The sequence below is a fragment of the Pan troglodytes genome, chromosome 14 (assembly GCF_028858775.2).
Source record: "Pan troglodytes isolate AG18354 chromosome 14, NHGRI_mPanTro3-v2.0_pri, whole genome shotgun sequence".
In the NCBI taxonomy this organism is placed as follows: Eukaryota; Metazoa; Chordata; class Mammalia; order Primates; family Hominidae; genus Pan; species Pan troglodytes.
In genome coordinates this window covers 64,525,459-64,537,996 of record NC_072412.2, presented here as the reverse complement: position 1 = coordinate 64,537,996, position 12,538 = coordinate 64,525,459, and the positions used below count along the sequence as shown (strand labels likewise).

Sequence of the window (12,538 nt, the reverse complement as noted above, 5' to 3'; positions counted from 1 at the left end):
ACATCTATAGATGTGATCTATAGATATACATCTATGTATCTATAGATCACATTTATTTATATACACACACAGAGATCTAGATATATATATATAAGATCACATCTATATATATACACACAGAGATGTGATTTGTGTATATATATACACACAAATATATATATTTATATATATACACAAAAATATATACATATATACAAATCTATTAATACGGATTTATAGATTTTTCTCTATTTTTGCCATTTAAGTTCTATGCACCAAAATTATAATAATACTGGCTACTAAATTTTTACATGTATTTACCTTTACTAAAAAGTCTTATATTTCCATACAGCTTTATGCTTTTGTGGACCATCCTTTTATTTCAACTTGAAGAACTCCTTTTAGTATTTCTTGTAAGCAGGCCTAGTGACAATGAAGTCCCTCAGTTTTCGTCCATTTGGAGAAAACCTAACTTCTCCTTCTCCTGAAGCATAGTTTTGCCAGATACAGTATCCTTGACTGCAATTGTTTTTCTTTTTTCTTTCAGTACTTTGTATCATCCTACTCCCTCCTGGCCTGCAATATTTTTTCTGGGAAGTTCATTGATAATCTTATAAAAACTTACTTGTTTGTGATGAGTAACTCTATTTCTGCTTTCAAGATTGTCTTTGTCTCTGACTGTAGACAGTTTGATTATAATGTATCTATGTATGGGTCTCTAAATTTATACAATTGAAGTCACTTGAACTTCTCAAATTTATATTTCCATTTCTTTCCTCAGATTTAAGAAGTTTTCAGGCATTATTTCTTCAAATAAGCTTTCTGCTTATTTCTCTCTTTCTTCTTCTGAGATCATCATAAATCACATATTGGTCTAATTGATGGCATCTTATAAGCCCTTTAGGCTCTACTATTTTCTTTATTTTTTTAATTCCTTTTGCTCTTTTAACTCAATGATTCTAAATGACCTGTCTTCAAGTTTGCTATTTCTTCTTTCTGATCAAGTCTGCTGTCGAACCTCTTGATGAATGTTTTTAGTTCAGTATTTTCAAACCTAGAATTTATATTTGGTTCTATTTTATTGTTTCCGTCTCTTTGTTGATATTCTCATTTTGTTCTTGCATCATTTATCTGATTTTATCCAGTTGTCTACCTGTGTTCCTTTAGGTCATTGAGTGTTTTTATAATAGTTATTTTAAATTCTTAGGCAGCTCTTAGATCCACATTCCTTTAGGGTCAGTTCCTAGAGTTTTATTTTGTTCCTTTGATTGACTATGTTTTCTTTTTCTTTTCTTTTTTTTTTTTTTTTTGTATGCCTTGTAATTTTTTTTTACTGGGATTTGGGAATTTGAAAACAGCCATCTTTTCCAGTCTTTGTGTACTGGCTTTGTGCAGGTGAATACCATTCCTTTGTGAATAGTGTTACAGTAAACAGGAGAGTGCAGTCTCTTTGACAATATGCTTATTTCCTTTCTTTCATGTATATACTTAGCAGTGGGATTTCTGAATCATGTGGTAGCTCTATTTGTGGTTTTTTTGAGGAACCTCCAAACTATTTTCTATAGTGTTTGTACAAATTTACATTTCCACCAACAATGTACAAGGGTTCTCTTTTCTCCATATCCTCACCAGCATTGCCTGTCTTTTAGATAAAAGCCATTTTAACTGGGGTGAGATGATGTCTCATTGTAGTTTTGATTTGCATTTTTCTGATGATCAGTGATGTTGAGCACCTTTTCACATACTTGTTTGCCATTTGTATGTCTTTTTTTTTGAGAAATGTCTATTCATACCTTTTGCCCATTTTTAATAGGTTTAACAGATTTCTTTTTTTCCTACAGAGTTGTTTTAACTCCTTATATACTCTGGTTATTAATTCCTTGTCAGATGAGTAGTTTGCAAATATTTCCTCCCATTCTGTGGGTTGTCTCCTCACTTACTTGATTGTTTTCTTTGCTGTGCAGAAACGTTTTAACTTGATGTGAACCCATTTGTCCATTTTTGCTTCAGTTGCCTGTGCTTGTAGGATATTACTCAAGAAATCTTTGCCCAAAACAATGCCCTGGAGAGTTTCATAATGGTTTCTTTTAATAGTTTTATAGTTTGAGGTCTTAGATTTAAGTATTTAATCCTTTTTGATTTATGTACAGTGAGAGATAGGGATCAAGTTTCATTCTTCTGCATATCAATATCCAGTTTTCCCAGTACCATTTATTGAAGACACCATCCTTTATCCAATGTATGTTCTCAGCACCTTTGTCAAAAGTGAGTTCACTATTGACGTATGGATTTATTTCTGGGTTTTCTAATCTGTTTCATTGGTCTATGTGTCTCTTTTTCTGCCAGTACCATGCGGTTTTGGTTACATAGCTCTGTAGTATAATTTGAAGTCAGGTAAAGTGACTCCTCTAGTTTTGTTCTTTCTGCTCAGGATAGCTTTGGCTATTTTAGGTCTTTTGTGGTTTCCTATAAACTTTAGGATATATTTACTATTTGTGTAAGGAATGTTCTTGGTATTTTGATAGGGATGCATTGCTTCTGTAGATTGCTTTAGGGTAGTATGGACATTTTAACAATATTTATTCTTCCAACTCATGAACATGGAATATCCTCCCATTTTTCTATACCCTCTCCAATTTCTTGCATCAATATTTTATAGTTTTTATTGTGGGGATCTTTTATTTCTTAAGTTTATTCTTAGGTATTTTATTTTACTTATAACTATTGTAATTAGATTACTTTCTTCTTTTTCAGATTGTGCACTATCTACTTATTATTATATATTGACTTTGCATCCTGAAACTTTATTGAATTTGTTTATCACTTCTAATGGGTGTGTGTGTGTGTGTGTGTGTGTGTGTGTCTTTAGGTTTTTCCAAATATAAGATCATATCATCTGCAAAAGAGCATAATTTGATTTCTTCCTTTCCAATGTGGATGCCCTTTATTTCTTTCTCTTGTCTGAATGCTTTGTCTAAGATTTCCTGCTTGCTTTTGTTTTTAGCAGCTTCCAAACTCTGGCAACTATCTTGTCAGCTCTCTGAGTCAGGTGGGAAAGAAACTAGTCCCTTGGAGAACCCCTAGACCCATTAATCACATGGTCTACTCTTTTGTTGTACTACTTGGTCTCACAGTTAACTACTGTGTTCCCATTCCAAGGGAAGATCCTAAGTTTAGTGGGTTTCTATCCAGTTGCTCTGGCTATGACACATGGGGGGAGGTGGGGGAGTGGGAGGCAGTCATAAACAGATGCGCCAATTGCTACAAATTTTTCTGCTGTTTTCACTGAAATCTAGTCCTGGTTTTCAAGGGCCTGGGTTTTGTAGCTTCTCAACCAGTTCCTAGAGTCCTCACAGAATTATTCTTATCCATATATAATTGTTAACTTGGTGTTTCTGTGTGGGAAGAAGGGCCTGTAGCTTTCTTCTAGTCTTTCTATGTTGCTGCTGTTACTCCCATATGTGCTTAACACTTGCATATTTCTGCAATAGAAACACTTCTTTAAATGTTTTCTTAATCATTTTTTCTCTCTTTAGTAATACTTAAGAAAAAGAATGTCTTAAGACAATACTGATTTGGATTTAATAAGATACATAAATTATATGACTTTACCTTAAAAACCTCTGTTCCTTTATTTATAAAATGAAGACAATAAAATTAGAACCAATTTCATAAAGTTAGTGAGGATTCAGTCAGATCATTTATGCAACAAAGTACTTTTTAGCTATTCAGAAAATGTTTGTGCTTCCTCCTCCTCTCCACCAGCCCTCTAGCCTGCAGTGGAAAGAGCACATAATCTGATAAATGGTCTCACTTACAGTCACCTCCTTTATTAGATAATAGGTACTCTCTAGAAAACACCAGAAAACAACATATTCAGTAAGTCTTCAGATGAGACTGCAGGAATTTTCACTATATTTCACTTGAAATAAAGATATTTTTGCACAAACCCTCAGAAAGGCAGCCTCAGTGCAAGAAGAGCCTGAGCCCTAAATATGTGTTATTTAGAATTCTTCTTACATTTTTCTTTCCTCCTTCTGTATATTCTATCAGGAAAGAGGCATAGGCTCCCTAATAGTTCCTACAAATCCTCTTCTTAATTCACAGAACAATAAGGACCTGGACATTGAATCTCTCTATACAGGGCGAGAATTCACTTAATTGAATAACATTATGAGAAAACAATTTACTGGATGAGCTAGATTCTATATTAATATTAGTTCAAATCAAGACAATTTGATAAACTAAGTTATTGAATTGATGAAGTCAGAGAAAATGTTAGATTAATTCCGTAACAAAAACTGTAGGTCAGAGCAGGTTAAATGTTATCTAAACCCTAGAAGAAAACCTAGGCAATACCATTCAGGACATAGGCATGGGCAAGGACTTCATGTCTAAAACACCAAAAGCAATGGCAACAAAAGCCAAAATTGACAAATGGGATCTAATTAAACTAAAGAGCTTCTGCACAGCAAAAGAAAATACCATCAGAGTGAACAGGCAACCTACAGAATGGGAGAAAATTTTTGTAATCTACTCATCTGACAAAGGGCTAATATCCAGAATCTACAATGAACTCAAACAAATTTACAAGAAAAAAACAAACAACCCCATCAAAAAGTGGGCCAAGGATATGAACAGACGCTTCTCAAAAGAACACATTTATGCAGCCAAAAGACACATGAAAAAATGCTCATCACTGGCCATCAGAGAAATGCAAATCAAAACCACAATGAGATGCCATCTCACACCAGATAGAATGGCGATCATTAAAAAGTCAGGAAACAACAGGTGCTGGAGAGGATGTGGAGAAATAGGAACACTTTTACACTGTTGGTGGGACCGTAAACTAGTTCAACCATTGTGGAAGTCAGTGTGGCGATTCCTCAGGGATCTAGAACTAGAAATACCATTTGACTCAGCCATCCCATTACTGGGTATATACCCAAAGGATCGTAAATCATGCTGCTATAAAGACACATGCACACGTATGTTTATTGCGGCACTATTCACAATAGCAAAGACTTGGAACCAACCCAAATGTCCAACAATGATAGACTGGATTAAGAAAATGTGGCACATATACACCATGGAATACTATGCAGTCATAAAAAATGATGAGTTCATGTCCTTTGTAGGGACATGGATGAAGCTGGAAACCATCATTCTCAGCAAACTATCGCAAGAACAAAAAACCAAACACTGCATGTTCTCACTCATAGGTGGGAATTGAACAATGAGAACACATGGACATAGGAAGTGGAACATCACACACCGGGGCCTGTTGTGGGGTGGGGGGACGGGGGAGGGATAGCATTAGGAGATGTACCTAATGCTAAATGACGAGTTAATGGGTGCAGCACACCAACATGGCACATGTATACATATATAACAAACCTGCACGTTGTGCACATGTACCCTAAAACTTAAAGTATAATAAAAATAAATAAATAAAAATAAAATAAATAAAGCAAAACCAAGGAATCATGAACAATTCTAACTTTTGGAATGGAAAATAGCTTATATAATGGTTTTGGCTAATTCTTATTGAGACCAAATCTGTGTGACATATTTTATAATCTACTTATGATACGAAAAGGAAGTGCGGGAAAAGGCATGGTCCCTTAAAATGATAGGGAAGGGGGAAGGGAAACGCTGGGTAGGGGAGGGTGTGGTCCCTGGCTACGGCTCCACCCCTGGGCCTGTGGCCATGGACCTAGGTGAGGACAGGCATTTTGTTTTCCTGCCCAAATGTTGCATCTCCCGAGACCACCCTGGCCTGGCACACCCCCATCTTGTGCCTATAAAAACCCCCGAGACCACAGAAGGCAGACACACAGGTAGCTGCGCATCGAGAGCAGCATATCAGGGGAAGAAGACACAAACAGCTGGATGTCCAGAGGATGTTGAGGGGGCCACAGGAGTGTTAAGTGCACACCAACAGATGCTGGCAAGCCAGCAGGCCACTGACTGGCAGAACGACGGGGAGTTTGGCTGGGGCAGTGGGAGAAGAGCCCGGCCACCAAACGGCCCGACTCCAGGGGAAACCATCTCTCTTCTGGCTCCCTGAACTGCTGAGAGCTACTTCCACTCAAAAAAACCCTTGCACTCATTCTCCAAGCCCCCGTGTGATCTGATTCTTCTCGTACACCAAGGCAAGAACCCCAGGATACAGAAAGCCCTCTGTCCTCGTCAATAAGCAGGAGTCTAATTGAGCTGACTAACACAAGCTGCCTACAGACAGCTAAACTAAAAGAGCACCCTGTGACACATGCCCATTGAGCTTCCGGAGTAAGCCCCATTAAACATTCACCCCTAGACACTGCCGTGGGGTGAGAGCCCCATAGCCTGCCTGTCTGTTTGCTCCTCTAGAGGTTTGAGCAGTGGTGCACTGAAGAAGTGAGGCACACCCCATCGCAAGTCCTGCGAGGGGGCCAAGGGACCTTTTCCCCTTTCAACTGGGGCTTATCTGGGATCCTGGAAGGTGAGTATGAACGAATGTGAAACTATTGGGTCTGCCTCTCTTCCAAAATCCTGCCACCTCTCTCTTTCCTGCAGCTAAGAGGCTCTATTTTTCTTCATGGAGTTTAAAAACTCTGCCCTAACTGGGTGGGTCAAAAGCCCCAGACCTTGTCTCTTTTCTCCCTCTCACACGATTTAAAATGGCTCATATCTCTTTCTTTATAATGTTAAGAGTTTTGCTACAGGCTGCACTAATCTTACTAATAACTGGCTCAGCTGCCAAAGGTGCAGAACAAACAACTTGTTCCTAAAGGTGCCATGTATGCCCCCACCTTGGCAGCCGCAGGCACGCACAGCTCAGGGCATCTTCTGTTACCCTTTCTCTTCCCATCTCGGGTGCCTGGGCATGCCCGCAGCAGGCAAAAGCCAAGCCCAACATCCAAAAATGCAAAAGGAGGTGCAAAAGGAAGCTGAGGCAACAGTAGGGACCCTGCAAGGTGCTTCTTACCCACTGGGGCAACGGAACCTTTCCTCCCCCGGCCAAGGAATTCAACCTGATCCGAACTGGAGGAAGGATGGGAAAGTTATGACTATTAGAGGGGCCCACTTGCACTAAGCAAGGTGTTCTTCTCCAAACATCTCCCTGTTTTGCCCCTTTAACTGTTTTTCTCTTTTTTTCCTTTTCTAAGTGAGAGCCACCTCCACCCCCTGCCTCACTCTGTTCCTGATAGGGAAGTTAATGGAGGAACAACTCCTGCTGGCTGAGAAATGCAAATTCGGCAGGGCACATTTGAGATGCTCTAAACAAATACAGACTCTAAAATACCTTTTCAGTCCCAAACTCAATTCCAAGCTTCAGGCTGCGGACCTAGAAAGCAAAATCAGGTCTGAGGGATCCAAACAACACGCACAATGTAAAGGGGCAGGACCAATTCCTGCTCACTGAGCCCACCCCACGGAAGGAGGACGTGCTCCATGGCATAAACAGGCCTAAGAAACTCAAAGTTTGCCGACATCAGGGAGAAACGGAGGCATAGGTGAGGGTGGTTAATTCCTATTCTCCAGGTTTTCCCTGCTTCATGGGTACATACCGCATCTGCCAAGGTCATTGTGAGAGGTGACAACGTGCTGGCGGCCGTCTCTCGCTCTCAGCGCTTCCTGGGCCTTGGCGTCTCCTCGGGCCACGCTTGAGGAGCCCTTCAGCCTGCCGCTGCACTGTTGGACCCCGTCTCTGGGCTGGCTGAGGCTGGAGCCGTCTCCCGCTGCTTGCGGAGAGATGTGGAGGGAGAGGCGCGGGCGGGAACTGGGGCTGCACACCCGCTCTCGAGGGCCAGCGTGAGTTCCGGGTAGGCGTGGGCTCCGCGGCCCACACTCTGAGCGGCCGGCGCCGCCAGCCCCAGGCAGCGAAGGGCTTAGCACCTGGGCCAGCAGCTGCGGAGAGTGAGCCGGGTCCCCCAGCAGTGCCGGCCCGCCAGCGCTGCGCTGCGCTGCGCTGGAATTCTCGCCCGGCCTCAGCTGCCCCCCGGCGGGGTGGGGCTCAGGACCTGCAGCCAGCCATGCCTGAGCCTCCCCACCCCTGTGGGCTCCTGGGCTGTCTGAGCCTCCCCAATGAGCGCCGCCCCCTGCTCCGTGGCGCCCGGTCCCATTGACGGCCCAAGGGCTGAGAAGTGCATGCGCACTGGGAGGGACTAGCAGGCAGCTCCACCTGGGCCCCCTGTGTAGGATCCACTAAGTGAAGCCAGCTGGGCTTCTGAGTCTAGTGGGGACTTGGAGAACCTTTATGTCTAGCTAAGGGATTGTAAATACACCAATCAGCACTCTCTGTCTAGCTCAAGGTTTGTAAATGCACCAGTCAGCACCCTGTCAAAATGGACCAATCAGCTGTCTGTAAAATGGACCAATCAGCAGAATGTGGGTGGGGCTAGATAAGGAAATAGAAGTAGGCTGCCCCAGCCAGCAGTGGCAACCCACGGATGTTCCTTTACCCGCTGTGGAAGCTTTGTTCTTTCACTCTTTGCAATAAATCTTGCTGATGCTCACTCTTTGGGTACACACTGCGTTTATGAGCTATAACACTGTCGGCAAAGGTCTGCAGCTTCACTCCTGAGGCCAGCGAGACCACAAACCCACCAGGAGGAATGAACAACTCCAGACACACCCCCTTAAGAGCTGTAACACTCACTGCAAAGGTCTGCAGCTTCACTCTTGAAGCCAGCGAGCCCATGCGTCCACCAGAAAGAAGAAACTCCTAATGCATCTGAACATCAGAAGGAACAAAGTCCAGACACACCACCTTTAAGAACTGTAACACCGCGAGGGTCTGCAGCTTCATTCTTGAAGTCAGTGAGACCGAGAACCCACCAATTCTGGACACAATTGGGGCTCAGAGACAAGTGGTGGAAAGTGAAAGGAGGATGCTCGCTTTCTAAACTCTCCATCACAAGCTTAGTTTTCTCTGAAAGAAGGAGGGGAATGAGGGACACCTGTATTCCCTGTCTTTCAGAATGGGCAACCAGTTCTCTTCACCACCCCCATCTTTTACTCTTCGGGAGCGTGTCCTGAACAGTTGGGACTGTTTGACTTTCAGAATCTGGATGAAAAATGGCTCATAGCCCTCTGCACAAATGTTTTGCCAAATTATGATTTACAGGAAGGACTGGTTTAGCCTTAGAAAGTGACCATTCATTTTGATACCATCTGGCAATTGGAACTTTTCTGTAGATGTGAGGACGGATGGTCTGAGGCCTCAGCTTTCTATACCTTGCAAGGCTATCCAGACCTTTGTCAACAATGTAGGATTGTTCCAGTCCTCCTGTTTTCCATCTTAGGGAGGGCAGTAAGGGGCAAGCCCAGGGAATTAAAAATATGAGTCCCAGAGGCACTCCCAGCAAAGGAGCCAGCTCCCTCCAGCCCTGCTCCTGGTCCACCCCAACCTCCCTATTCAGCTTCAGCTTCTCACTTGCCCCCTCCTAGAAATCCTCACTGTAGACAATCCCCAGTCTTACTCTTGCCCCTCCAACAGATGCCCAGTGAATTTGGGCCCAGTGAGGTCCAGCTCCCCTTCTCTCTACAGGACTTAAAGCAAATTAAGGGGGATCTTCGCAAGTTTTCAGATGACCCTGATAGATACATAGAGCCTTTCCAGAATTTCACCCACATATCTGAACTCTTACCCTTATAAAACTTTTGTTTTTTCTCTCACTCCTAGAAGCCATCAAATTCCAAATGGTCAGGCAACCAGAGCCTCAGACGATGGCTCCCCTTTGCGAGGAACCCTTAGATAGGCCTTTGGGAGAAACCTGACTGCCATTTTCCCCAAAACAACGTCCCCTGTCAGCAGGAAGCAGCTAAGACTGGTCATCATCCATATTCTAATGACAGTTAGATATACGTCTTCAGAGGGAGAAAATGATACAGAAGGGAAGTGCTGGAAAGGGCATGGCTGCTTTAAATGATAAGGAAGGGGGAAGGGAAGTGCTGTGTAGAGGAGGGCGTGGTCCCTGGCTAGGGCTTCACCCCCGGGCCTGTGCCCATGGACCTAGGTGAGGATAGGCATTTTGTTTTTCTGCCCAAATATTGCATTTCCGAAGACCACCCTGGCCTGCCACGCCCCCATCCTGTGCCAATAAGCCCCCTGAGACCCTAACAGGCAGACACACAGGTGGCTGGATGTTGAGAGGAGATCATCAGTGGAGAAACACACAGGCGGCTGGACATCAGGAGTAACACATTGGCGGAAGAAGACACAAGCAGCTGGACTTCGACAGGATGTTGAGGGGAATCACGCCAGCAGAAAAGCACACCAACAGGTGATTGCAGGTCAGCAGGCCACTGACTGGCAGAATGACATGGAGTTTAGCTGGGGCAGTGGGATGAGAGCCTGGCCACGGAGCAGCCCAACTCCAGAGGAAAAACCATCTCCCTTCTGGCTCCCCCATGTGCTGAGAGCTACTTCCACTCAATAAAACCTTGCACTCGTTCTCCAAGTGCATGTGTGATCTGATTCTTCCGGTACATCAAGGCAAGAACTCTGGGATACAGAAATCTCTCTGTCCTGATAATAATGCAGGGATCTAATTGAGCTGACGAACACAAGCTGCCTACAGATGGCTAAACTAAAAGACCACCCTGTAACACATGCCCACTGGGGCTTCAGAGGTAAGCCCCAGTAAACATTCACCCCTAGATACTGCCGTGGGGTGAGAGCCCCACAGCCTGCCTGTCTGTTTGCTCCCCTAGAGGTTTGAGCAGCGATGCACTGAAGAAGTGAGTCACACCCCCATCGCATGCCCTGCGAGGGAGACAAGGGAACTTTTCCTATTTCACTTTTAGTCACCAAAAATATTTCTCTTCTAATTTAATTACAGGTTATTTAGAAATGGAAATATTATTTCCTTGAAAAAGGCTATTTTGTGAGCATTGTATTAATAGTGTTTTGCAACCTTAGAACCTAAATTAATATAAAACACACTATTCCAATCTCCCAAAATAATGTTTAATATTCTTCAAATGAAGTTGTTTAGAATAAAACAAATTTATCTCAAAAGTACTAATGTGTATACATTCTTTCACACGTCTTTAGAATTACTGGTGAGTGGTAACACAGCTGCCTCTGAGATCAACATGTATGTGCTTATGATCCCTACAGATCATTTCATTTCAGTGGCTCTTTCTCCATCAACAGTGTGACTCCTTTTTCCTAGCTTCTAAATTCAGTACCTTCAAGTAATCTTTGATTTTTGCCTCCCTTTCCCTGTATGTTCAATAATTTGCCATTTAATAATTCACCAAGTTTTATTTAAAATATCTCTTGTATTTGTTCCTTATTTCTCTTTCAACTGCCACTATTCAAGCCCTGGCTCACATATGGAATTACTGCAATAGCTTCTTGATTAGTTTTCCTCTCCAACCTTCCCCTCTCATTATTTCTGTATCCAATGACATAGTAACATTTCTAAATTACTGTTTTCATCATGCTACTTCTCTGCAAAAAAACTTTCTACGGTTGTCCTTGTGGGATAAATTCAAATTCCTCAGCCAGGCATGAAATCTCCTCCACCAGCTGACCCTGTTTACTCATTCAACAAATATTTATTGAGAATTGACTGTGTGTTTAGCATTCTCAGTCTCTTATAACTCCAAATACCTTAAAGTATTTTACTGTCTTGTTGGAGATTTGTGAAAAGATTCAAGACAAGTTAAATAAAAGAGCCAGATAGCAATTTAAGAGTTTCTGTAAGACAATGTGTGTTTGTGTGTGTGTGTATACTTGTACATAAATATATTTGATAAATATTATATATTGACTGTCACCAATTGTATGGTTTTCTACTGCATTATAGTTATTACAGTTTATAATGCATATTTAGATATGCTTTCTTAATTCTTCTGCACAATAATTAGAAATAGAGACAAATTGGTGTTAAAACTAAAAGGAAATGTGTGCCAATAAATAAAATATATTTGTCCAAAATCTGAAGAGATAGAACTAAATTCAAATATATCAGATTTATGACTTATTTTGTCTGTTAATGCAAATTTTATAAATGTATTTTTTACATTACTACAACCATAAATATTACTATATATATATATATAACACACTGCACATTTTCTCTTTCTGGGCACATGGGATATCTGTAAGCCTGTATAACCCATTTCCCTTGAAGCTAGTTTGGGTTGCATGACTGAGTTCTGGCCAAGGTATGTGGACAGAAGTGAGTTGGGTCCCTTTTGGATCTATTCTTTATACTCTCTACTGTTTCCTAGATTTCTCTTCACCTGTTGGTGTATCTTTGAAGTTCCCTGTTTCTGATGGCTTAGCCACCAATATGGGAGAACACTGTCTGACCTGCTTCAGACTTTGCATGTGTAAGAAGTCAACTGTATTTCATTAAGTCACTGAAACTTCTGAGTTCTTTTTGTTACTGCAGCATCCTAAAAGGCATGTTCTGTATTGAATGCAGATTCTAATGTTAGTTTTAATGCTACGACTTTTAAAATGCTCAATAAAATTCACTAGAAAACAAGCAAGAATGCTATTAAAATAAAGACAACCTTGTACCTATTCTAAGTATATGTACCTGTATATACATAT

At 41.8% G+C, this 12,538-nt stretch overlaps 1 protein-coding gene across 1 annotated transcript in view; it reads right to left on the bottom strand.

Annotated features, from left to right (window-relative positions):
* The window catches only part of LOC129136777 (uncharacterized), a 156,018-nt gene extending 147,353 nt beyond the window's left edge, over window positions 1-8,665 (bottom strand). Inside the window, exons 1-2 of the mRNA XM_063792173.1 lie at window positions 8,624-8,665; window positions 7,533-8,169 (exon numbers count right to left, since the gene is read on the bottom strand). Coding sequence (XP_063648243.1) covers window positions 7,533-8,169; window positions 8,624-8,665 — 679 coding nt within the window. The remainder of the gene's footprint in view (window positions 1-7,532; window positions 8,170-8,623) is intronic.
* Window positions 8,666-12,538: the final 3,873 nt, after the last annotated feature.